At 40.9% G+C, this 27,314-nt stretch overlaps 1 protein-coding gene across 1 annotated transcript in view; it reads right to left on the bottom strand.

Moving 5' to 3' along the window:
• VSTM4 (V-set and transmembrane domain containing 4) overlaps nt 1-27,314 on the bottom strand; it is a 39,596-nt gene that overhangs the window by 706 nt on the left and 11,576 nt on the right. Inside the window, exons 3-7 of the mRNA XM_030488263.1 lie at nt 24,920-24,988; nt 23,236-23,343; nt 19,149-19,182; nt 14,211-14,323; nt 13,353-13,414 (exon numbers count right to left, since the gene is read on the bottom strand). Of these exons, the coding sequence (XP_030344123.1) occupies nt 13,353-13,414; nt 14,211-14,323; nt 19,149-19,182; nt 23,236-23,343; nt 24,920-24,988 (386 nt within the window). The remainder of the gene's footprint in view (nt 1-13,352; nt 13,415-14,210; nt 14,324-19,148; nt 19,183-23,235; nt 23,344-24,919; nt 24,989-27,314) is intronic.

Consider the following 27,314-nt stretch of genomic DNA (forward strand, 5'->3'; position numbering starts at 1 on the left):
TACTGTCATTCCAATAGGATTTCATCACTTTTGCCCTGGTATAGATGAGTTCAGAGTTTAGAACAAAGGCTATACCACCAAAGCTGTCTAATTCATTGCAGTCTTGAGTTTTAGACTTAAAACTATAAAACTTAGCTAAGAGAGATGTTATCAAGAAAGTTAACTGAAAAATTTCACATAGGTGACAGAAGAGCTGCGTACTGCTATTGGGGACGGGATTACATCCAGATTCAGAATGGGGACTTAGAGAAGGAAAGTCTTGTCTTGCGTTGCTTTGTGTGTGCTGGCTCATCAGTTGGGCTGCTCATATCAAATTCACCTTAGAAAATGTAGCAACAAGCGAAAGAGTTACTGTGGAATTGTATGTGTAGCCCTAGCACTTTAAATGGATTTCAGCTCGTCGGTAGAAGACTAAAGTCTGTGCTCCCCAAAGAAGGATGAAATGCTAAGGAGAACTGGAGAATTTGTTCTTTTATCTTCTTGGGTACTGTGTTGTACATGAATATAACTGCTGTCCTCAAGTTTAAGCCTAAAAAGGACAATTGAAACAAAACGAGAAACATTTCAGCCATGCAAATTTTCGCAGACACAAGACTATACCTTATAGAAAAGGTTGCATCTCTGAGAACAAGAAAGGGTTTTTCAGTTGTAAACTAAAATCTAAGTCAAAGTTCATAAAGCAAGATTTTTCCATACAGTACTTAAATCTTCTAATGAAGAAAATGACAGTATTTTCCAAGAGTTTCCTTTATATTTTATTTACTGCTCTTTATTTCTTTCTGGTTTAACATAAATGATTTCTGTTTCCTTGAAATGTGTTTGAATACTTATTATATTGTCTTCTGGCTAAAAAGATAAACATGTAATATCCTCTGAAATCAGTCCCTGTGCTCCCCTGCTTCCTGTCTTTTGCACTGCTCTGGGATACTCTCATTTTGCCTTGACAGTTGCTCACACTCTGCATTTCAGTTTGTTTCCCCTGGGTGGATCAGTTTACACTTTTCCATCATTAATTTAACCTTATTTCTTCTCTGCAGAAATCCTGAAATACTTTGTGCAGCTTGCTGCTGCAAGTGGTGTCATTGAAGGCAGTTGATCTGTGCATGTGAGGAAAGGCCATTTGCAGGGCTAACTGTCCGCAGGACTGTAATCTTTGCATTTTATTATTCACATGTTCTTCCCTCCCACCCTCCTTCCTCTTGCATGAGTACTCCTATTTGATCTCAGCTTCTGGTCCTCATTCACTATCAAATGCTCTCCTGTTGACACAAAATTTTCTGCTTTAGCTGAATTCTCTGGTGTAATAATATAAAAGGAGTTCCTGTAGATCCCAGCCTGTTCTTGTATGTAACAGAAATAAAATCAGGCAAGGCATTTCTTTGTTCATGTACCTGGACTGAGCTGAGCCACAATGCTTAGAAAGACATTTGTACTATCCTGGCTTTGGCTTAAAGAGTTAGAAAAAAACAACTTGGTCAACTGCTCTGATACTTTATTTTTGTATTCTCCTCTTCTTTCTAGCCTAAGAGTAGTAGGCTCAGTTTCTAGGCATTTAAGTTGGTTTTCCCTTTTGTGATATGTTACAGATTCCTCTTGAGATTTCAACACTGTATGTGCCCATCCACTCAGTAGCTAGTTCAGATGTTAAACACAGGAGTTGAGGCTGGACATCACAGTAACACCAGCAAATTCTGAAGACTTTATTCACAGTGTAGAATAGCACATCCAGTCTCTATTTGAAGGTAATAGGAGTTTTGCTGCCAACTTCAGTGGGTATTATCTTAGACACTCAACACAGAATAATACACTGAGTGTGAAAAGTCTCCTAAATATGATTCTGATAAAACTTTACAAACAAGTTGTTGGTCACTACCAGAGTAAAACTCTACACTTCCTAAGACTGACCCAGTGCATCTTTTGAAGTAGAAATATTTTCATTGTTCTGTAGGAATCAGTAGCTCAGGGCAAGCTGAATCTGTATATGCTTTCCCCTTTGCTGTTTAATTGTATTTCATGTTATGTTTCCATTTAGAAAATGCCACATGTCCTAAAATAGCCACCCCATTCCCCAGCTCATGTAAATTTTAGAACTAAGATTTATGAAATCATATTGTCCAGGTGTTTTATTATATTATCTCAAAATTGCATTGTTTTCCAGTGTAGATTATCTCTTTATTCTTACTTTATTCTATTATGTTTGGATATGAAAAATAACACTAGATTCCCCAAAACAAGTCATTGGGCAGTAGTGGCTGATGTGTTGCTTTCATACATTTTTATGATGTTCCTATAGTAAACATAATTTAATAAAGCCAAAACACACTAAATAAATAATTGCATCTAGAAAAGCAATAAAACCAAATAAAATTAGTACTTTCATAAGTGGAAAAGGTACTTCAATTACTGCTACAAGCAACAGCAAACCATAAAATGTGTAGAATAATTTCCCTTATGCATATTTCTAGTATGTAATAATTTGATTGAAAATATGAGGAAACACACAGGAGGTTCAAAATTGTGAAAGGTATACAGTTTTCAGCAAAGGATGTGTAATAACAATGCATGGAAGCCAACTCTTTAAAATACCTATGGTAGCCAGAGTTTTATTCTGTACGCTCTTCTGTACTTCATTTATCAACCACATGTTTAATTTAATTGTGCTGGTTTGTTTGTCCAAACCCAATTTTTCCTTTTTTTTTTTTTTTTTTTTTTCCTCTAAACAGGCAGGGAAAGAAAACTAATTCTATGATTTCATCTCTCATTTGGATTGGATAACGTGTTGGCAGTGTAAACCTGGAACCCTGCCACCACCTCCTTTTTGGAGCGATAGCGTGACTTTAATAACTGATGTTATAGGTGGGACTGATACTAGGGCAGAAGAGGAAGAGATAATGACTGACTAGCCATTCACCTTTCTCTTTCCATCCTGGCTCTTCACTTAGGAGGTCAGTTGTATTTCTATGACTAGAACATCCTTTCCTGAAAAATTACATCACTGTTCTAAAATACCATTGCAATGATTTCTTCAAATAGAATCCTATTCCAATGTGACATTTCTAGATACAGTCTTTATCTTGTATGTCTGTTTTCTCGTCTTGGGATCACATACTTTGCAGAAATATACATTAGGAAGAGTCATAATTTTCCAGTGTATCTTCTGGCAAATGCGAAATGATTCCTCCTTCAGATTTCTTCCAGTTTAATTTTAGTTCATTCCAGCCACAGGGCTTCCCATGGGCAACTGTTTGAAAGAGCTCACTTATAGGAACATTTTTCTTAATAAACAATCTGCAAAGTCTATCATCATGTGAATATTTAAAAGAAATTAAAGTATGCATGTACATAGGTTTGTTTTTATTGGGTTTGTCCAATATACAAATGTGTTAGGAATTACCCTGGGAAGAATATAGGAACATTGTCTGGGAAGCTAGGGACCAGGTTAGGAAAGCTAAGGCCCAGTTAGAATTAAATCTGGCAAGGGATGTGAAAGGTAACAGGAAAGGCTTCTGTAGGTACGTAGCAAACAAAAGACAGACTAGGGACAACGTGGGCCCTCTCCGGAACCTATCGGGAGAACTGGCTACCCTGGATTTGGAGAAGGCTGAGGTTCTTAATGACTTCTTTGCCTCAGTCTTCACTAGCAAATGCTCTGACCACACCACCCAAGTCTTGGAAAGCAGATGCAGGGACTGTGAGAATGAAGACCTTAGGCCCTCTGTAGGAGAGGATCACGTTCGAGACCATCTTAAGAACCTGAACATGCACAAGTCCATGGGACCTGATGAAATCCATCCGCAGGTCTTGAGGGAGCTGGCAAATGAAGTTGCTAAACGACTGTCCATCAGATTTGAAAAATCACGGCAGTCAGGTGAAGTTCCTGATGACTGGAAGAAGGGTAATATAACCCCCATTTTCAAGAAGGGGAAGGTGGAAGACCCGGGGAACTACAGACCAGTCAGCCTCACCTCTGTGCCTGGCAAAATCTTGGAGCAGATTCTCCTGGAAAGCATGCTAAGGCACATGAAAAACAATGAGGTGGTTGGTGACAGCCAATGTGGCTTCACTAAGGGGAAATCCTGCCTGACCAATTTGGTGGCCTTCTATGATGGAGCCATGGAACTGATGGACAGGGGCAGAGCAGTTGACATCATCTACCTGGACTTGTGCAAAGCGTTTGACACAGTCCCACACAACATCCTTGTCTCTAAATTAGAGAGACATCAATTTGATAGATGGACCACTCAGTGGATAAAGAACTGGCTGCATGGCCGCATGCAAAGAGTTGTGGTAAATGGCTCAACGTCCAGTTGGAAAACTGTAACGAGTGGTGTCCCTCAGGGATCGGTGTTGGGATCGGTCCTGTTCAACATCTTTCTCAGCAACATGGACAGTGGGATTGAGTGTGCCCTCAGCAAGTTTGCTGATGACACCAAGCTGTGTGGTTCGGTTGATACGCTGGAGGGAAGGGATGCCATCCAGAGGGACCTTGACACCTGTGAGTAGTGGGCCAATGCCAACCTCATGAAGTTCAACAATGTGAAGTGCAAGGTCCTACACCTGGGTTGGGGCAATCCCAGGCACTGCTACAGGTTGGGCAGAAAAGAGATTCAGAGCAGTCCTGCAGAGAAGGACTTGGGGGTGTTGGTTGATGAGAAGCTTAACATGAGCCGGCAGTGTGCGCTTGCAGCCCAGAAAGCCAACCGTATCCTGGGCTGCATCAAAAGAAGTGTGACCAGCAGGTCGAAGGAGGTGATCCTGCCCCTCTACTCTGCTCTTGTGGGACCTCAGTTGGAGTATTGTGTACAGTTCTGGTGTCCTCAACATAAGAAGGACATGGAGCTGTTGGAGCAAGTCCAGAGGGCCACGAGGATGGTAAGAGGGCTGGAGCACCTCCTGTGTGAAGACAGGCTGAGAGAGTTGGGGCTGTTCAGCCTGGACAAGAGAAGGCTGTGTGGAGACCTCATAGCAGCCTTCCAGTATCTGAAGGGGGCCTATAAGGGTGCTGGGGAGGGACTCTTCCTTAGGGACTGTAGTGGTAGGACAAGGGGTAATGGCTTCAAACTTAAACAGGAGAAGCTTAGATTTAGATATAAGGAAGAAGTTCTTTACAGTGAGGGTGGTGAAGCACTGGAATGGGTTGCCCAGGGAGGTTGTGGATGCTCCATCCCTGGCGGTGTTCAAGGCCAGGTTGGACAGAGCCTTGGGCCACATGGTTTAGTGCGAGGTGTCCCTGCCCATGGCAGGGGGGGTTGGAACTAGATGATCTTAAGGTCCTTTCCAACCCTTACTATTCTATGATTCTATGATTATCCAGAAGGGTTGGGTTTTGAATGAAAATTACTCAGATTTTTGTCATAATTACCAGGAATGTCAATTATGCTCTTCCTAGGCCTAGCTGGTTTGTTTCTTAGCAGCCTCAAGGATACTTACTGTGAGTACTGTCAGATTGAAAGTTCTTGAAGTTTTAACTAAGAACACTTTTATCCAAATTTGCAATTAGGTATGAAGAAAACAAGCAAATAATAACCTCATAAATTTAACTTTTCTGGAAAAACAACTGATGCCAACTTGCACTTACAGATTTCTGCAATCTCCCTGTTCCATGACCACACCAGTTATCATGAAGATGACAAAATGAATGTAAATTTCTAATTTAAAAATTTCTAATTTAAAAAATTTCCCTGATTCTTGTTTACTATCAAAAAGAAGCAGAAAAGGGCTCACTTTCCAGTTCACTTCAATCTTAAATATTTTAGTGACTATTACTATTTGCCTTGGAATTCTGTGTCTGTATGATCGCATGCGATATGGAGTTTTTGGGATATGACGCAGAATGACTTTAACATGGGACCAGGGCAAGAAAACTGTTTTCTATATAATTTTCAGCTCTGGGTTTTCTGAATCTAACAACCTTATATCCCAAGTTCCAGTCAGAGCTTCATAATATTTGTAGTAACTCCAATTTCCTGCAGCAACACTTGAAAATGAAACCCCACGCTTACTGGCATGCCCTTTGTCATGGGTGAATGGATTAGGTCAGCAAGGATAAAACCATGCCAATTATGCATATGTTTGCTGGTTTGATTGCCAGTACATGGCCAATTGCCACCTGCGGACTGGCCATGCTCTGCTGTTTGGTGCACACTGTGGTGCCAGGGGGATGCTGTAGGAAATGCAAATGGGAAAGGTACAGCATCAAGAGGTGGTGGAGAGGTTCATTTGATCCAGTCCCTAAGAACTGTACTTCTCTTCAGGTTACTCCACAGCACAAAGCAGCCCTTCCCCAGTGCCATGAAATAGCTCTTTCTTACAAGCACATGCCGAAACTACCATTTTTTCTCTCCCTTTCTCTTGCAAAAACCAAACTTGAGTCTTTGGCCTTTTCTCTTTCATATTTAAGAAGCATCCTGTTTTGTAGTCACTCCTGGTAAAGAGCTCCACGGAAAAAAAGCAGATATTGTCCACATGGCACAGCTTAGGAGCATCCTGTGTCACTGCCTGAACACACTTAGACAGAAAGTGTCTAGACAGGACTCTCCAGGCCAACTGGATGGGCTTTGGCCACAGGGACAGATTGCTGCTTCTCTCTGCATGAATGCGGAGATGGGAGGAAACTGCATACCGCATGCAGCCTAAGGAAAAGGGCCTGCCCATCTTCTCCTCTGCATATCTCCTTTTCGTAAGCATCTTTTTTTGAAGTTGTGGGAGGGGATGGCCTTTGGCTACCAGACTGGCCATCACCGGAGGGTCAGTTACACAGGTGAGGGCAAGAGTGTGCTGAAGCAAAGATTCTGCATGTTTGGTAGACAGGCTGCAATTTCCTTGTCTGGACCATCAGGACCAGGGGAGACCACAAATGCTAGTAGTCAGATTAGGCAGGATTTTGCAAAGTTAATAGTGAGAAAACTCACTGTAGCTTCAGAGAGAAAATAATTAGCCTCTGACAGTCCGGTTTTTCAATATACACTGGAAAGCTGCTCTCTCTAGAATGTGTAGTTTCAGCTGTGCTGGAATCAGTAGTGCTCCTCAGGGACATAGATACACTTGATGCTCAAACCTTATGAACTTTAGTTGGATGGCTCCTTCATTAAGGTAGTAACTTAACTCAGATGTCAGAGAGGGTTTTTTTCTCTTTAGAGCCTTGAGTGTTTACCAGTGTCAATGTCCTGACTGCAGGCAGAGAGCCAGAGATTCCCCTGAGAGAGAGGAACTTCAAAAATTACTTCTGCAGACCTTCATGAAAATCTGAAGCTAGATCTGCAAGATGATTTACCCCTTAGAAATGGAACTGCTGGCCAGTAAGAGTGATGAAATATCAAGGGATACATCGTCTTCCCAGTGCCAAAGCTGAGGAATGTGACACTGGAAAATATGGGAAGTGGAAGTATGACTTTTAGTGGCACTATCAGTTAAAAAGGATGGGTTCTTTCCATTAAGTTACCTATTTTTTACTCCCTAGAGTGAAAAGTACTTCTCAGACTCCCTGGGAACAATATCTACAACAATTTGTGAAGTCTCTTTCATCACTGCATCTGAATTTTGCTATTGAATCCACACAGGTTATGATAACAAAGTCAGGGACAAAAAAGATACTAAGTCCCATTGAATGATTTTATTTTAAAGAAACAGAATCCCACAAATGTAGGGGAGGTGGTGACTCTAAAGGGGGAGCCTGTCCATCTTTCTTCCTTGACAGAATTAAAAATAACCTGCAGAGTTTTGTCCAGCCTGTTTTAACAGCTTTTAGGGAACATCTTTGCTAGCGCTTTATTTCTTTTACTGTTGCAGTTATTCCCAGATTCTAAACCAACATTGCTGGAAATCAGTCTGATTTCTTCTTATCCTCCACAAAGGCCCAAGGAAGTAATTTAAGTTCTCTGGTGACACTTTTATTACTCCAAATGTGTCATCACACAAAAATCATCTGCTGTGGGATTTTGTAAATACACAAGTCTTGACATAATTCCAACAAGAGATTTTATGTATTTATACAAACTCTTCCTTCTTGGGGGTAAAGATAGCAACCTGTGATCTGAATGGGAAAGCAGACATATCTCAATAGTTTTGAATATGTTGTGTTCTGAGTGTCAACATGAATGTGTAAATAATATTCATGTTCCTATGCACATCTTAGATCCTAAGGAGAGACTGCAAAAAAAAAAAAAAAAAAGAAAAAAAGAAAAGGAATATTTGTTTGGGGGAGAGAGAAATTATGTGGACTCGATGGAATATTCAAGACTTACAGGGAGTCAAAGAAAAAAATGTTCACTCCTTTGTATATCATATGTACAATGTTACATGACATCTGTGGAGAGAAATAAAGCCTTAAGAAATTGGGAACTTAAATCATTACCCATTGTTGCATATTGTGGAGGAAACAACTGTTCTAACAGAGGGTGGCACAGCTTTTAATTTAAAGTCATCTAGGAGAAAAATAAGACCTGATTGTTTCCAGATCCAGAATCCAGAAATTACTGAACAGGTGTATTTAAGTTCCTTTTTCTTTGTCTAGGAAAGGGCCAATGATACCTACAGGTTAAGACTAATGAGGAATCCTACTAGTTGTGCAAAAAAATTATTAGCCCATTTTTCCCAGCTAGCTTTATGCATATGGTATAAAACTGGTTTCAATGATGCAGTGCTTAATTCTAGTATGAAAATGAGAAAAGGGAAAAAAGTCAATTCATCCATCAGGTACAATCTTGCAAAGGGTAAATTTGTTGTGAGGCTGAAGCTGTGGGACAACAGGCTGGAGCACAGCTTAGAAGGCACAAATTTCCCAGCAGTCAAAACACAAAGCAGCTCTTTACATTTCACAGCTCTGACATGGTAATCACTCGCCCATCTAGACCCCTTTCCAAAGAGGACTGCATGGTCACTGATTCTGATGTACAGCGGATCTGGCTATTTTGTTGTACAATGGTAAATGCACTCCTGACACATAAATTTTTCAGGTAAAGGAAATTTAAGCTTCTGGGCAGCTTTAGGGGCACCTGTCTTCATAGCTTGATTCAGGAGTATACACTGATGTAGAAGACTGAGCCAAATGTGTAATGCTGAAAGCTTGATTTTGCTGAGTACATGCAGATGATGAGGCCAAGTCACAGCCTTCTAAGTTCCACAGGTGAAACTTATGTCAAGTTATTGCTCAACACCCTTCTTCTGCTTTATGGACATGGCAGTAGCAGGGAAGCTGTCCTTTGAACCAAATACCTGCAAATTCCAGACTTTCAGACATATTACTCATTGTAGAGTAAGCGCTTTCAGTGCAGGGACTATCCTGTCCTGCAGTGGCTTCCACACTGTCAGCATGTAGCCTAAAAAGTAAATTAAGATGGGATTTTCAAAACTGCAGAAAGAAACCTGAGCTCCCCACTTCTGTTACATCTGTAAACACCTGGGAATCCAGATCTCTGAGCTGGCTTTGCAAATCTCAGCATAAAACATAGAGGTGGTGCCTGAAAAAGGCAGGCAGGTAGAATGGGTGCCAAAGATCATGCTTTCACCTAAAGTAAACAAAATTACTTCCAGAAATTTCCCTCCATCTGATAACCATAAGTCCTTCCTGTTTCTCACGTAGCTTTTACATCATTATCATCATCAAAAGAAAATCTCAGTGATCACATGGCGCTGGGCCACCGGTGATCGAGTCAATTCTGAGATAAATAACCCTGTCTATGCTGTATGAGCTGAAGGTAAAAGGATGCTTCCCTTAATTAGGTCAGCTACCCTCACTGAAAGCCCTCTGCTTCACAAGTCACACAGGACTGATATGTATTCTGTGGTGGGGAACACAAGAAGCCAGATACACTCCAGTAAAGAGGTTACTCAGTGTAGGAACAGCAGAAGCCAACTCTTATGTACTGTGTGCTTTACATGTACAACATGTTTGAAGAACTAAGATCATTTTTAACACAGGGTATGTTTCCCTGATTTCAAAGTGGGCTGATTATATGGTTTAGCAGAGGCCACATAAGTCAGCAACAGAATTGGGAAGATTTGCTATAGCCTGTCTTATCAGTGCAGGTATTCCTCCCCTTCAAATTTAGTGTGCAGATGATGAAGTCAACAAAAATTTCATGTAAGTAAAGATTGCAAGATGAAGTGCTGTCCCTTCCATTGGCTCTTGTGAATCACACAGGAGCTCCTAACCTTGGTGGTGCAAACCTTCCTGAAAAGACACTGAAACCTTTTCATTTAGATGATGTTCTGCAACTGATACTCTTGGGCTATGACAACTAATCTCTAGGAGGCAATGAAAGGCTTACTGGAAAATTTGTTTGAGGAAGTTTAAGATTCATCTCTGCCAACTCAAAGGGCTAAGGCTATAGCAGAACAGCCCTTAGAGAGCAGAATTTGTGGGCCCCTGGAATTTTCTTCTTCCTAATGACTCTCTGTGCTTCTTGCATGCTATAAAACCCATCCCTTTTTGCATTTCAGCATCTCTATTTCCTTCGATCTGTACACATTTTTCATTGATGCTAATAGAGAATGACACTGATGGGGAATATTTTTGCAACAAGGGGAGCATAGAATTGTTATTCTGGCTAAAGCAAAAGCAATATGACTTAAGCAGAGTTTTTAAAAGACTTTACTCAAGGCTGTGTAATTGAACACAATATTAGGCTTTCTCTCTTTTTTTTTTAATTTTCATTGAGATTATGTCCATATTTTATCCAGGTTATTGTATTCTTGTAAAATTATACTGCAACCCACTCTAGCACGTTAACAGCAAAAGAAATTCTCTAGCTTATTATAAACATCTTTCAAGAAACCAGAAGCACATGTCCTCTGGAAATAATTTTGCTGGTATTTAGGTTATTACAAAAAATTTCCCAAAACACTGGAATTATTTTGTAATGTTCCCTTATCCTCTCACTTGTTTGCTTAGGTTTTCTAGAATATTCTCCTTGTGCCCTGCTGTGGTACCTTCCTTGGGTTGCACAGGGATGTTGCAGAGGCCATCCAGAAACACAGCAATTTGAGTCTGTCTTTGCAGTGACCATTCCCTAGTAACTATCAGTGAAAAAAAGACCTAGTGCAGACACCAGCTGTGCAATAGTTATAGCTGGAAAAAAAATATTTTAACCTGCAGAGATTTGGCGGGATGATGGTTGTTTTGTTTGGGGTTTTTTTGCCCCAAAGCAGACAAAGAATTTAAAATCTGCAGATTTTTAAAAAAATGGGGAGGCAAGTTTGCTGAAAATCAATAAAATGCTTCCTTTAAATGAATTTGATGTGACTTTTTCTCTGTATTTATTACCATTTTGTATCTTTGTTGAAACTTCTTTTGCTTCAATTAGTTTCATTTCCTCACTGAAAAATCATTTAAAAGCAGAAAAAAATTTTTTTTTTACTGTTAATACCAAACCGTGGAGGTTTAACCATGTTGTAAAGGGAGGCAAGAGGAAACAGAAATGGGAAACAGCTCTGGGGAGTGTCCTGCTCAGCTGCTGAATGTGCCTTATAGACTGATTTGGTTTTAGTTTACTTTGCCCTTTATTGCACTTTATTGATGGGTGAGTTTGGGTCTTGAAAATCTTTTGGATAATACTTTTTTGGTTACTTTTTGACTTAAAACTAACATCCATAGATCGTGTGTTTTCTGCAGGCTGCGATGTCTCTCCGGATGCACTCTGAGGTGAATATGAAAGGGGAAAGAGCAACATATGGAAACAGCTGCCAGACTTGAGTCCAACAACAAGGCACTAAACTGAGTCTGCTGGCTGGCAGCGTGTGGATCCTCAGTCATGCTAGGGAATGCAAAGCTGATTTCATTGTTTGAAAAGGCTTATTCCTCCTCACCTTCAAAGAGGTTGAACCTTGACTGGGGTTGCATAGGAAGAAGGCAAGAGCCAACAGCTATTTGTGGCCTATATCCTTGGATTTATTCCAGAAAGAAAAAGCATCTGGAAACAGATTTACCTCAAGTTCAGCATGTGTTGATGTGCTTTATTGACTTGCAGGAAGAGTCTGAGTGCTTTAGCTGAAGAGAGCTTTTCCTAGGAGAGCTGAAGACTGATTTCTGATGTAGCTGTGTGCCTGGGTGCAGTGATTAATGCAGTGTGTGCACAGCAAAGGGTGGCTGTCATCCCCTGATGCCAAGTGCTCTCATCTGTGTCTTTGTACTATTAGCATAGCTTTGGCCTGACACAGTTACCTACCTGGATATAAAGGTTTTATGATGGACTTTGAGAACTCTACCTCTGCCACTACTGAAACCTGACCTGCATGAGCAGTGCCTGAGCAAGGCGCAATACCCACAGGACGAAGAGACATGAGTTTCATACCCAAGCAGCAATATCGCCTAAGATTTTAGCTGAGCTGTTCTGAAGTTGCCAGGTATCCTGGGTTGTAGCCTGACCATGCTTAAAATGGCAGAGGTTATTTACTGACAATTGGTGGGAACGTTCCCAAGTCTAACCCTCACCTGAAAGTCAAGTCATCACAGGGGCTTTTGTTAAGTTATTCACATGGCTTAACTTTAGGCATATAATTTCACCCAACTTCATCAAAGTTAGGGAGTTACTCACTCTGGGCTTTCTCTATTGCCGGAGAAGAAAGGATTTCCAAAAGGCAATTCAGAGCATCTAGTCTGAATTAGTAGCAGCATCAGGCTCCTCTCACTCACCTCTCTTTCTAATGACTATATAGGAAGCCTAGCAGACCACCCTCTTTATAAAGGCAGCTGAAGTTAGTTGGTATAAAACTCTATTAGCCCTGGATGTCTTGTTCAGGTATTGCTTTGTTACTAAAGCAGAGAAGCACCACTCCATCTATTTGATTTGTCTGGCATAGATCTGCATGGGTTTTTTTCAAACAGAAATTCCTATCAAACAGAAACTGACATGTGAGGGGTTTTTTCCTTAATATGAGCTATACACATACATCTTACTCCTGCAATTCAGTTATTCTTGACTTACACCACAGTAGGGTAGAATCAGGCTCCCCATTTCTGACTTGAGAAAAAGTCTCAAAAGCAGTGTGACCAGTACAGTTGTGATTCCGTCAGTAACTGGTATTTTTTCCAAAGCACCAGCTGCCAGAGGCATATAAGAATCACTAGCATTTAAGAACAGGCTGCATTTGTAGACATGATGACTGCTAGAAAGGTGGAAAACATCAAGCAGTGTAACCTAATGCTCAAAGTGAAAATAAAAAAAATAAAAACAAGGCAAGATAATTAATTACTTTAAAAAGTATTACCTAAAAAAAAAAAAAAAAAAAAAAAAATTACTTGTACTATTTTTTAAGCCAATTTATAATTTCTGAACCTAGATTCTGGCAACATTACAACCATTCTATTGAGAGAGAAGAACATGGAGAAACTAATGTCATAGAAAATTACTTACCAGGATCAATTTTCTTTGAGGTTTCAAGAGCTTGGGCTTAGGAAAATTATTGGCTATTGGAGCTACAGAAATAAATATTAAGGGATCATTTTATATCATCATTCATTATAATTTTTAATATATACATTAGCAGTTTATAATTAAAGCAGATTAATAGCGGATTAGGAGCAAACAGATGTACTTCTACCAGAGTTTAACTATATTTCAGGTAACATTTAAAAATTAAGCATAGGGTTTATGAATTAGAAAAAATCATAGGATTAATGAATATGATATGCAAAACATGCTATTTGTGTGCAGAATCCAGAACAAGTATACCCCTTGAGAAATGACCACTTGGGATCTAACCCACAGTAAACCTTCAGGTCCTTTCCCTCCTCTCTCCCAGTGGCTCAGCACTGGCAGTAGAGCTCAGAAAGTACACCCGTGTGTTTGTGAGACTGACCCCTGGGGCAATCACAAATCTTCTCTGAAAGTGAGGTCCCCAAGATCAACCCAAGAGGTTGATCTTTATCTGCTCAGCTTGCCTGACTTCTCAAGTGACCTGAATTTTTAAGAGTGCAGTGTGCTGACTTCCCTCAGTCTATATTCAACATGAAATTTCATCTTGCCTGAATATTGTTACAGAGGTTCTTCTCCCTCCTCAGAGAGTGGGAGGTGAGATCTTTCTTTTGTTTGGACTTGTTGACCAGCTTTTCAATAGCTAAAGCTGCAGGGAGGCAAAATCCTGGTCCCAGGAGCAGGCACAGACCATTTCTTCCTCCAGTGATGGGAGTGAGCACAGGTCACATCCCACACTGCTGTCCCGCTATAGTTGTGCTCAGGATTTGAAACACCTCTGCATTTCTGTTTTCATACCTTTTGCTGGGATGGCTGGTGGCTGCTCCAGTTTCTCTTTCTCTTTTTTTTTCTTTACCTTCTTGGGCTGTAGAGGGGACATGCTTGTCACACTGGTAACTGTCTCCCCAGAGCTGCAAAGCAGAGGCCCGTATGTGAGGGAAAAGTGAAGGCAATGCAGGGAAAGACAGTTCATTCCAGTGAGTTCATTCAAACACATCACCTTCTATTTGTGAGAGTCCCTGCCCAAAACTTGGATTTTGACCTGGGGATATACTGAAAAACTTCTTACAGGGGTTGGACATGCTCTGGCCCAACAACTTTGATTTTGACCTGGGGATATACTGAAAAACTTCTTACAGGGGTTGGACATGCTCTGGGTCTTGCATTTTTTCAACCGTACAAGCTGAGAAACTCAGCAGTGTGATCTGTCCTGGGGCAGAAAATGCAAAGTGACAAGTATAAACAAGACTCATTTTATAGCACCTATTCCTTAAAAACATGTATGACCCACTGCTTCATCCAGGATGAGCTTGTACCTCTCTCTCCTTGAGGGCCACAGGCACAAATTGGGTTAGGTGACTTGAATAAGCTCACATGGGTTTTTTACCCTTAGCATCTTCGAAAGCCTTAGGTCATAAATCCTGCTTTGAATATTTAGGGTTTGGATACACAGTCAGGTTCAAGTGATTGTCACCATGTGTCAGCTGAGCTGTGGTAACTGTGCAGTGCTCCTAACTTGCAACTACCGTGAAATAAAATTGTATTTGCTTAACTGGTAATGAAAGAAATCTTAAGTTACAGCTGGGGTGGGAGGAGAGTGTATAGCAGTTAGTTATGATGACTACTGTAGTGCGGGTGACTTGGTAAGCACTTGTTTCTCAGATGCATCTGATCACACCTGGGACCCTGGGAAAGATTAAGGCAGTATGGTTGTGGGGACCTTTCTGTTCTGTGCTGGTGAGTTACATCCCATAATGGGATCCAACCAGGGTCTCCATAGTCATAACACTGACAACACTGATTTCACTGAATCTTAAATAATTTGTCCCAAGTTGCTGTTCCTCTCCAGGTTCTTTTGCATAATGAAACATTCTCTTTATATTAATAGAATAAAATACTCAAACTGGGCTAAAACCTTAATGAAAGTTAAGATGTCTCAGCTATTGCCCACACAAGAATAACAAAATAACAGACATTATCATTTTACACATCCAAATGAATGTCACTACCATTGGTAAAATCACTCTGGATTTACATTTGCGTAGATTACAAAAAGACTCTGGTTTGCTGATTTTCCTGATTTCTGTTCCATTTACTCAGTCCAAAACCTAGGTTTGCTGCCAAGCTTTTTTTTAATGTGTTTAAAAGGTAAAATATTTTCATGATGTATAAATAAATCACACCAATTATGTAAACTGAGGGTTGCATTAAAATAATTTCTGCCTGCACTGTTGCGAACCTATCCCACAACAACCATTTGTTTCTATATTAAAAACAAAACATGAAATGGTTTTAAACCAGCAGGAAATGAAACTGTCCTGACTGGCTCCATTGCCCAACCACAGCAAACTGCAAAGAACAAAGAATACCAAAAAGGGGACAAGAATGCTTTTCTTAATGTTTTCATTTTTAATAATCCAAGGTCATTAAGGCAGATGTGTAGCTTAGAGATACTATTATTCTGATGTAGCTACTTTCAGCACAATATATGAAAAGGCTTAGTGTCAATTCTTTGCATTGGTCATTATCCCTGCTTTGCCACCGAAAAAAAGTGAAGCTACAAAGAAATGTATCTGTGGCTTGAGCTTTTCTTTTAAATGCCAGGGCCATACAGGGTTAACGAGTTCTGGGAGATACAATAACTGTACTTGCTGTCTTAGAACTGATCTCCTCAAACTAAACAAGGAGGCTCAGAAAAGACTCCTTGGCTCCGAAACACTGCCTCTTTGTGAGCCTGTCTTGTTCTATTTCTAAAAGGAAAGTTAGTTTTTTATCTCCAGCTCCTCCTCCAGCCTCTTGGCTTCTATTTTAATAGTGTCACATTGTGCATTTCTTGTGGGATCTAATGAGTTTTTAGAGAGCAAGAAAAATACATGAGTTTGGGGAGAAAACCTGTGGAAGGTGTCTAACAATCATAGCACTGGGGCAGCAGTTTCTCCGGAGGTCACGGCTGTCCCAAGAGATGGCAAACTACTACAGTTTGGTTTTACTATCCTTATTAGAGTCAAGGATGTGGGACTTTTCCTGTTGTCATCTAAGTCAGCTATTTCCTCTTGTCAAACGCCTGCAGAAGGATGACAAAAAATCCACTCGAGTGATCTGGGAGCTGCTTTGATATTTTCCAAATGGAGGAGCTGTGTGAAAAGGTCCTGGGGACGGACTCGGTACTCAGTTCTGGTTCAGTCTGGCAGAATTTGCTCCTGTGGTGTTAGGTTGGCACTGTGGAACCAGGATGTCAAGATGGGCAGATTTCTGGGGTGAACACTTTTTTCACCTTGAACTATTTGTTTCCAGAAAAGCAGTCACTGAAGGACTGGGGAGTTCAGGCCAAAACAAATATAAAAGATGGAAAAAAATAATGTCTATTTTCAAAGCTACACCTCCTGCGGGGTTCTGGATTTGAAAACTGACCAAATGATCTAATAACAATGAAGAAAATAAGAAGGAGGATATTTAAAGAGCAAAAAAAAAAAACAACACAAAAAATGGAATTAGGTGGTTTGAAAAACCTAAAATAGCTATACTTTTTATTTAGGTGTTTATTTTTAAAATGTGGGAAAGAAATGGTTTTAGGTTAACTCATTTTTTTCCTTAATTTGTTCTCGGTCACGTAGCAAACCAAAACCTAAACATTTGCTTTGTTCTACCCAGGAAATCTGGATTTAATTTTCTTTTCTACCAAGGCCATTTTGTGAGACCTGGGGCAAGTCATTTAGCCCTTTATGCTTCAGATTCCAATAAGGTAAAAACACCATTATGATGTCAAGACATAAAATATTTTAAGATGCTTAGGTATTACTGCAGTGGGAGTACAGACATTTCTTAGACACTGGACTATTAATGTAATTTTGAAACTGGATTCTGCTCTGAGTTTGAAATATCACTAAGGGAGTCAGAGGTGAGCCTCTAATCAAGGCTGAATTTTGCACAGCATAGTCATTTCGACTGGCAGGAATCTCATACAAATGAGTTCATCAGTTTGGCCTAATGGATATTTAGACACTGGGGTTTGGGTCTAAATGTGTGAACCAAGTTTCAAGGCAAGGAATGCACAGGTGAAGAGAGATGAGTTCAAAGGAATTAATGGGTTGTGTTTTGAGCAGAGGGTATAGAAAAAGTGGTACCAAGTGTGAAGAATTATGATACTGGTAAAACTTTCATAGCTATTTAATTTTGAAACCCTGAAGTCAATGCACTTTAGAAATGCACTTGTGAGATTATGACTCTCATTAACATATCTTGTCACACTTAAATGCACAAAACCTTATTTTTATCCCTATAGAGTTATGTATTTCTTACACTGCCGGATATTCCATTTTACAGTAAAGAAATCATGTTGGCTTTTTTTTTCCCTGATATTCAGCCTCTTAAGTTTAGTGTTTGCAGTAGTAGCACACATCATCTATTCACAGAGAGGCACATTCTGTAGCACAAGACTTTTTATCTGACTGCCATGCTCCATAGTTTTAGTCATCTTTTCAGTCTGGTCTCATTTTTCTCCTCTTCTTGTGTTCTCTACCGATTTACTTTGATTTTCTCCCTCTTCCCCTTCTTTTTTTTGTTTTTGTAATTCCAACTTTGTCCCAGCAGCTAATAAAGAAGAGGAAAGAGAAAACATCCAGGGGAAAATGAAAACTGCTGAGTTGTCTGTAAATTCTTGGTGTGGTGCAATGGCTGGTCAGGGTCACAGAACAAAGACCTTTCCATGAATAACATGAAAGTTTCAGTTTGCACTGGCCTTTCCTGAACTCTCTGTTGTTTTATTGTGACTTTATTTACATTCGAGTGTTGGTTAAGACTGACTACAGTGATAATCCCATGAGAATGCACTAAAAAATAGACTATTTGAGGATCTAAGGTCCTTTCCAACCCTAACTATTCTATGATTCTATGATTCTATGATCTAGAGTATGTTCTACTTGGCATTGAATCTCATAAAATCTTTCTAGATACTATGCGAAATAGTATCTGTGATATGAAGTGATACCTGGTTTAAAATACAAGGCCAGAAACACGTTTTATGTCACTGAAAACTGGGAAACAGCTGTTCTGAGTTGTTGTAAGGCATCCTTCTTTAATCTTTTTCGTTTAAAAATACTTCTGTCATCTTTTTTTTTTTTTTTTTTTGTAATTTTACTGCAGTTCCAGCACAATTTATATCTCAGGAAAATCATATGATGGAAATCAGTTTTATAGCACCACACAATCAAAAACTTGTGGATGTTGGTGCTATTTAAAGAGACAGGGATTAATGACTGAAGCACAAGTAGAATTTTTCCCATCACTTGGAGTCTTCAGCTGGGAATAGCCTGTGGGCCTTGAAAATCTGCTTTTGAGCTCCACCCTGTGTTCCTGCGTGTGGGAATCACTGGGTAACATTGTGATTTGTCCTATGTACATGGATGATTTAAATCATTACCATCTGGTGAGGTGTTGGGAAACCCTGGAAAGCCATACAGGATGAAAATAGGCTTCTCCAGAAAGCAATTCAGAGCCTCAAGGAGAAGCTTGTCATTGAACCACCTGCAGGACCAACAGCTAGATAGCCCAGGTAGATCTCCCTTATCATGCACAGCAGATGGTGGCTTATAGGCATGTTCATGAGTCATGGACCTGGGACTCTCTATCTTCCTGTAAGCATTTTGGAAAACATTACTCATCTTCTTCAGCACATACAGCAAAACAAAAACAAAACTGGTGCCTTGGGTTATAGCAAAGAGAAGTGTAATCTCCTACCTGTTCTGGGGGCATTTCACCAGGTAATGCTTCACTGTTAAAGAAAAGAAAAAAAGAAGAAAGAAAATGTGGCTTCACACCAACACAGTTTATGAGTTACATGAGGCACTGCAGATAGACCTATCTTGCTGAGACTGTGGAGTTGCCAGGTTGTTACACTGGGAGAGTTTCTAATTGTCACCATACATTATATTGTGCATTAAAAAAACTGACTTAAAAACATAGGCTTGGGAAACAGGAATGTATCAAACGACACCAAAAATCTGCTGTGGAAGTGCTGGGCAACACACATTCCAGTGGTCAGCCCAGCTAAAAGACAGCTTGCTAAGGAAAAACACGGCAGGCCAGTAATTTTACTTTGAAGACTTTTATTTCCCTTGTGGTACCTCTATTTATTTCCAGAAGCCTGAAATAAACCATTCACCCACAGGAGCCACTACTGTTCCTAATGTAAGCTAGATTGTGCCCTTAGGCATAAAGGGATTGCCTCCTGGGATGAGATCAGAGGTCCAGTCCAGCCACTATCCTGTCCCTAACAGCTGTGTGTGTGAGCTATATAAACCCTTCTGTTTCATATTCCTTTGACTCAGTAGTCCTGAGCAAGGGCAGCTCCCCCCACTGCAGCCTTTCAGGAGCCAAGGTTATTAAGATGCTCTTTGTAGCTTAGTGGCTTCTGTGCTCTGCCCAAGCTGCACAGCGTGCAGAGACATGCAGGCAGGAGGAGAGGCTGTGGCTCTTCTGGTCAACCTACTGCCAACTTATTTCTCAGAAGGAAATGAGGGTGCATGCCTGGGCCATAATATGGAGTTGGATACAACATAGACACCACCCTCCCTTCATGTTCTCCATTCTTTAAAAGGCCATGAAAACCAGACAATAGTGCACTACATGATCATGCCCCTCTCTACAGGAAAGTTTTCATATTTGGTCTTTCTTACCTCAATTCTCCCATTCTGAAGAAGCTCCTTGGGGGTGTATTTTAGTCCTAAGGAAAGGGAGCTGAGAGCACTAAGAACTGGGGCTAACAGAGGGGCCAAGTCTAAGCTAGCTTCTGTCTGGCAGTGCTTCCATCTATCTTTTAAAGATATACATGAGAACAGTAGGCCTGACCCTTCAGAGTAAGGGGGTGCTCATGTACACTGTTCACATGCTTCTGTTGAGCATCTCTAGGTATGTATTATTTTGTTTTGCCCTACACTAAATACTCCACACCTTTGAACCAGGGATTGGGAAGATCAAGCACTCCTGTAATAAATGGACTTCTATATAACCACAGAGGAGTTGCCAGCTGCAACCACTGCTGCTTCCCACAGCATCCCATAGCTGCCCTGTGCTGTGAACCAGCCCTAGCTGCATTGCCAATCCAGGCAAACCAAGCGACCTCCTCTGGTGAGGAACTGAGTTCAGTATTACCCTTCTCATGTCAGAGCCCTGAGGTGGGCCAGAATCTGCTCAGGTTTCACAGACACTCCAGAGAGATCATTTCCATCTTCCGCTACTGCAAATCTCAACTTTTAGTTTGGGTATGAGTTGCTCTTTATTCCAGGCTGGGCTGTTCTTGTAGAGGGCTGGGCAGTTTTCCCTCCCTCTTCTCCCCATGCTTACTTGGGTGTCTGCCTCCACTCCCTATACACAGTGCTAGGGCAGGGCAGTTCATCCTCTTTGTGGTGTTAGGGCTGAGAAACTGGGAGAGGAAGCTGGAGTGGTGGGAGAGTAGAGGAGGCTGTTGTCTCTGTGACAGGGGTGGGGTGACTGGAGAGGTTCAGGGAGAAGCCCTGGTGGAAATCTGCCCAGCAAGGTGAGGTAAGGAGATGGTTTTGGTTGTCCTGGGCCCCTGACCTGGCCTCAAGGGGAAGCACAGAGCCAGGCCTTTCTTGGGGGGCCTCTGAGGAAGGTGATGTGGCAACTCACTGAAGGTGGAAGGTGGCTGTGCCTGGATCCTGCCTGGAGGTTTGGGGTGATGCAGAGGGAGAATTGCTTTGCTGACCCTGTCTTTTCTCCTTTTCTCAAGGAAGGATGGACTTCATGATTTCACTGCAGGCTCTTTTCACATGAATTCTAGCATTTGCCTAGTCCAGCCCAGGATGGACACACAGAGTGCTGATGATGGAGACGAGGAAAGATAACACTTTTTGAGAAGTTATGCCTTGTTCTAACAGTCTGAATGAGAGAGTACTGCTGTTGGCTGGCAGGGTGGGTATCTTGTGGTCAGACCCTAACCACTGGAAGGTGCTTCTCGAGGGTGTAGAGGAATGTTGAGAGAGCAGGGGGCTCTTTGTGCCCCAGGCCCATATGGCAGAGTGGAAACAGCACCTTCCAGGAACTGCTACTGCCTGCGGCAGAGGTTCAGGCCTGAGCTTGCTGCCATGGCCCAGAGGCTGTAGGAAGCAAAAGCAATATGGGGCTGGTGGAGACTCTGTCTGTCGCTGCTGCTTCTTCCACTGCTGCTTCAGAAATTTTAATTCCCTGATGCCTGACTGGATGCTGAGGCAATTAATGTGGTTACAGAAAATACTCTGATCAGGTGGTCCTGGCTGAAAGACTTGCATGAAAATCTTATCATTGTATCCTGAGTGCTGTCTGCTAAGCTTTATTCTGTTATATTTCCATTGAATCCATAAGTTTAATGCTGCCAGTGCTCACTAGATAATGTTCAAAATCTAAATAAAAATTTGGTGAAGCCTGCAATTATTCAGATGCTAAGGTAGTGAAGAAAGGATTTAGCAGCTCAGAAGAAATTACTTTTTCTCTGTTGTATATGCTTATTCTGTATTATATTCTATATTAGTTCTATATTTAATTGGTGTTGGTTCAATCTAAAGAGACCTCTTCTCCAAGCTGCTTGTAGGCTTACACTAGCATAAATCAGCAAAAACAGAAGCAAAGCCTAGCCCAATGTCTGCTCAAGATAAAAAAGGATACATCAGCACGTCTAGTGCTTGGAGCTTCAGGGTGACTCACCATGACCAACATACTTAAGTGTGGGTACTCCCTTGGCACACAACCAGGAAGAATAACGTTGATCTTGCTCATTCCTCTTGGCAAGCAAGGTTGTTGGGTTCAGTTAGAATCAGTTACTCTGCTGAGTGCACTACTGGGAAGATGGAGCCACAGCCTGAAATGTGCTTGTGGTCAGGCAAGGACTTCTGTATACACCTATTTTTGGTTTACATGTCTTCTCTCTCATGTATCTGAGTCACTCATTCCTTCGTGGTATGTGTGTGGTGCTGAAGAAGCAGCAAAGTCATGATTCTCTCCTGTCATTAGCAGGACAAATCACTAACCAAACTCTTTTTGAAAGCATGAAAGTCCAGAGATGGTCCTTACGCTCTCCTCTATCATGGTGGCTGCTAAGTATGCTGGTATCTCATCCCCACAGCTTGTGTGAGGTCTCCAAATAAACCACTCTTAAAACAAAATGAAAGTAGAGCCTGCACTGGCTACTCCACAGATCTGAAATAGCACTTTTGATTATAATAGGGCTGCTTTCATGGAGATGTAGCCTCTTTAAGAAACCCTCTCTGAGGAAGAAGAATAATAAAATGGTAATTCTTGAACTTGAAAGATTATTATGAAAAGTCAGATCTGAATAATGAAATGATGCTTTAGTTTCAAAGAATGTTACAAAGGAGAGAGGGCTAGTAACACCACCCATATTTCCAAGAATATTACCAGCTAGTCTTGAAGGGAGAAGAAAACAGGATAGAATAAGACTGCTTTGAAACCCCTCTAAACATCTGCAGAAATGTCACTCATGCAAAATGTTAGCTAGATATGATCAGAATGCAATTTCATGATACAGCACTTTGTCGTCTTTGAAAGAAGTTCCAACAACCTTCAATTTATGTTTATGCAAAGCTGAAAGATTTTGAAAAGTCCAGTGCAAATTTAAAATACCTTTGTTCTAGTCTTGCTGGCAAAAATGGTTTTTTTACTACCAATACTTTTTGTTGTTGTTGTTTTTATTAAAATCAAGGCAAGGAGTTCCTGCTTTCCTGCTTTTCCTGCATTCCATGTCCACCCCCCCCCCCCCCCCCCCCCGCTTTGGTAAAGGCCTCGAAGTCAGGAAGAATGACATTTCACTCACCTGTGGATCTCCTCCTGTTCAGAAGTGACTGACAGAGAATGACAAGTGTAAAAAGGAGAACGCTGATAATTCCTATTGAACACACAAACACTGCATACACATACAGATCTGAAAGCCAAGCACAGATGTCAGTCAGTGTTGCAGCTATATGATTCATGCTTACAGGATAGAAAAAGTTACAAGATCTAAATAGGCCCAAAAGATTAAGTGTAACAATTCAAAAGTAATTTGGCTGTCTTGAAATTTTCAGAAGTATCCTGCTCCTTTTAAAATTTGGTTGGTGTTTCCATAAATGTGAATAGGTGTACTTACAGTAAAGTCAAGCAAGAGTGCTTACTTTCATGAAGGAGGAAAGAAGTGCTAACTTGGTGGAGCTTTTTTATTTAATTTTCTTTCCCCTTTTTTTGTTTTTTTGTTGGTTGGTTGGTTGGTTTTGTGTTAGTTTGCTGTTTTTTTTGTACACCAACAAAAAACTAAAAGGAGCTCAGTTGGATTATTTCCCAGTTAAAACAGCTGTACTTTTTTAAAAAACAGACAAAAAAAACCCCAAGCAAACACAACAAGAAAAGTGGCATGGGGAGAGTACTGAGTGGCTGAGGAAGAAGAAAGTCTGCCATTGTTTCTTCTGGTGGCAGCACTAGCTTGAAATTTTTGTTTGGTTTTTTTTTTCTTTTTCAGTCTACAGCCTCAGTCTCCCTTTATGGCTTTCATTCAGGTGCTGTAACACATTCCCAGTGGAGCTGACCGGACTTGTACCATGGCAGATCAAGATGGAGCATTTTGTTCAGAAGGAGAAGAAATCTTTAATGACTTATTTCTGCTTTTACTAGAACTCTAAATAGAGTACTTTAAGGATGCTCTACCCATTAATGTCTTGAAATGTCCTTAGGGAACTTTATTGGCTTTTTTCCTGCTTCACAGAGAGGAAACTAAGCCTCAAAGGTCAAGTGTTCTTGTAAAAAATAGCGTTGCTGGAACTAGACCCCTGACCTGCAGTTCTGTGCTTTGTTCCCCTTACGCAGTACAACAATACAGTTTGTAAATTGTGGTTTAAACAGCAAGGCTCCCCATAGAATCAAGACCATCCTGCAAGCCAGCAATCCTGCCTGGCAGGCAGTGCTGGGGCTGCAAATGCCATGCTGGTGCTTTGCTGATGCTCCAGATTGGGGTGGGAGGAGGAGAAGGGAATCCCAACTGTGTGCAAATTCTGGCTTTCAGTCTCCCGGAACAGCCATCCACTAATCTTCACAGAAAATACTGCTTGCCTTGAAAATCAAGGGAGGTTTAAGCTGCTCTTGCAGTGCAGAGCATGTTCGGTGAGCAGTTTCTAAGGCTAGCAGGAACATGGAGTGCTTGATACCTCTTCATGCATGCTCATCACTTTCCTGAATAAAGGTTTGCATTTGTGTTGTGTGGTTAGCCAGGCATATGTTATTTTCCCATTGACCATAACAAATATATGAGAAACTGAACATATATGCAAATATATGAGAAACTGAAGCTGGACCTTCCATTCTCTTTTCTCCATCACCCCTTGTACCCTGTGGGATGGTTTCTCAGGCAAGGCCTGAATTTGCACAGGAACTAGCAAAACTGGTCCTGACTGGGGCATTTTAGTTGTCCTGTAGCACTGGACTAAACTAACATCTTATACAGAACCAGTAGCAGTTAGATGCATCTTTACCTTCAAAAAATTTCCAAGCTTCATGGTTTTTCTTGAGAGTGGGATCATCATCAGATTTTGATGAAATCACTAAAAAAAAAAAAAGACATGACAAGAGCTGAAATTGTATGGCATAAGAAGTTGGCACCTCTTGAAGTAAATGTAGTTCTGCCTTAGACTTCAAGGCACCGTGATCTTGTTTTATCTCACAGGGTATTTACCTTCCAATGAAACACTTCACTTATAAAACAGCATTATAAAAATGTCTTCCAGCAGTTCTCATCTGGCTTGGCACCCCCATGAGGGATGCATTGCTTGATACTGCCTCCCTGTTGTCATCATATTCATTTACACATGCAATGTGTGGCTCTTCAATCGAAAGTTAAATTCAGTGAAGAACAGCAAGAGAACAGAAATATACTTTAGAAGAGCCTAGGCCTTAGAATAGGATGACCATGTGCTTCTAAGGTCTGGCTTTGTGGGAGTCTGAGTATCCAAGCGAAAAAGTTGCCATTATGTATGTAGCTGGCTCTGTAGTTATTCTGGCTCTGTGTTCTAAGTTACCCAGAAAGACTGCATGACCCCAAGTTGCACCAGCTCACCCTTACAGCTTAGAAAGAGAGCTGACTGAATCACTATGTTCTAACCTAGTTAATAGGGAAAATAGCTGCAGAGTTTGCACAGAATTCTCTCTGTTTCAGAAGGAGGAGCAGACGACAGAGCTCTACAGAGAGCAAATGGATGCATGTCAATATCATGACAACTGTACAACCTAGCACTAGACTGCAAATGCTCTGACTGCTGGATCACTGTTAAAAACCCTCTCTGCTCTCCTCAACCAGTTTATGCACGCTGACTTTTCTTGGTGACATCAGATTAGATGATGTCACTCATGTTAATCCATGATTTTTCTTCTGCTAGCAACCATTGCAATGCAGTAAGAGTCTAATGATGTCCTCCACATTGCCAGTGAAGTCTGAACATCCAAGAGAGGTTCACATGGCAAAGCATTAAAGAACAAGTATCTTACTGGAAAAGTAATTCATTAAGGTGTGCTCTGTAAAGATGCGAGGTGTGGAGCTAACTCAGTGGATACGGAACTGCTTTCAGGACTAATGAAATCTTCTGTTTAGTTGTGATGGGAAGCTCATCCTGAATATTTAACATACCTACTAATTTATTATATGGAAGCATCACACATGTAGATTTTTGGCAAATGTTTTAGAACACCTGCCCTGAGGAAAAAAAGGCTTTTGTTCATTTTTGGGGGAAAAAAAAGAAAAAAGAAATCTTGCCTTCCTCTATCTTGCAACATTTTTACCATTAGAAAATGCCACATGCAACTAATATTTAGTATAACTCAGACACTGTTCTATGGAAAACTCTGACACATAAACTTTCCAACAAGACAGATTGTTGTGATCATCTCTACTTGTTTGTGTTATCCATGCCAGTAGGATTATAATTGGACTGCCTGGTTTTCTGTGTTTGTCCTCCTGCTTGTAGTCTCTTCTCTTGAATTGTAAACTATTTGGAACATGTATTGCTCTTCTTAAGAAATGTGCAGTACCTTGCATAGTGGGCTTGAGGGATTACTCAACTGTAAATGATGGTTTGGAGGTGCTGCATATTGTTCTGCACAGACTACTCACTATTTTGAGTTTTCTGACAGTAGGGCTGTGGGGAATCATCTTTCCGATGTCTTTTTTTTCTCATATATACTGTTTTCTGGTGTATTTTGTACTGCAACAAAGACCACTAACTTGGTTTTAGACTAACATTAACCACACAGGCCCAGGAAAAGAACAGATGCCTTCGATAAGAAGATGTGGGAAGGGGAAAAGGTTGACATCAGCTTAGAGGGAAGATGTTGCATGGCTGGAGTAGAAGACACTTCTTGGCAATATCAGGACATGGATTTCTCTTGGGTTTACTACTAATATTTAACAGCAAAGTTTTTATAAATCCTACTTGATATCTTGTATTCACTACACATAAAAGGGCAAACCAACAGTTCAAATTTCAGCTGAGCCTTCAGAAAATACTACAAAGTTGCTGTAGCTGACATGTGAGCCCATGAACAGAAGACTGTAACGACTTCATCCCCATCAGATGAGGCTCCTTTTCTGAAGAAATTGTATTCTGTATTCATAGCAGCCTTCCAGTATCTGAAGGAGGCCTACAAGGATGCCCAAGAAGGACTCTTCATCAGGGACTGGAGCAATAGGTTAATGGGTTTCAACTTAAACAGGGGAAGTTCAGGTTAGATATAAGCAAGAAGTTCTTTACTGTGAGGGTGGTGAGTCACTGAAACAGGTTGCCCAAAGAAGTGGTAAATGCTCCACCCCAGGCAGTGTTCAAGGCCAGGTTGGACAGAGCCTTGAGCAACCTGGTCAGGTGTGAGGTGTCCCTGCCC

Source organism: Strigops habroptila, chromosome 5, assembly GCF_004027225.2.
Source record: "Strigops habroptila isolate Jane chromosome 5, bStrHab1.2.pri, whole genome shotgun sequence".
NCBI classification, from domain to species: Eukaryota; Metazoa; Chordata; class Aves; order Psittaciformes; family Psittacidae; genus Strigops; species Strigops habroptila.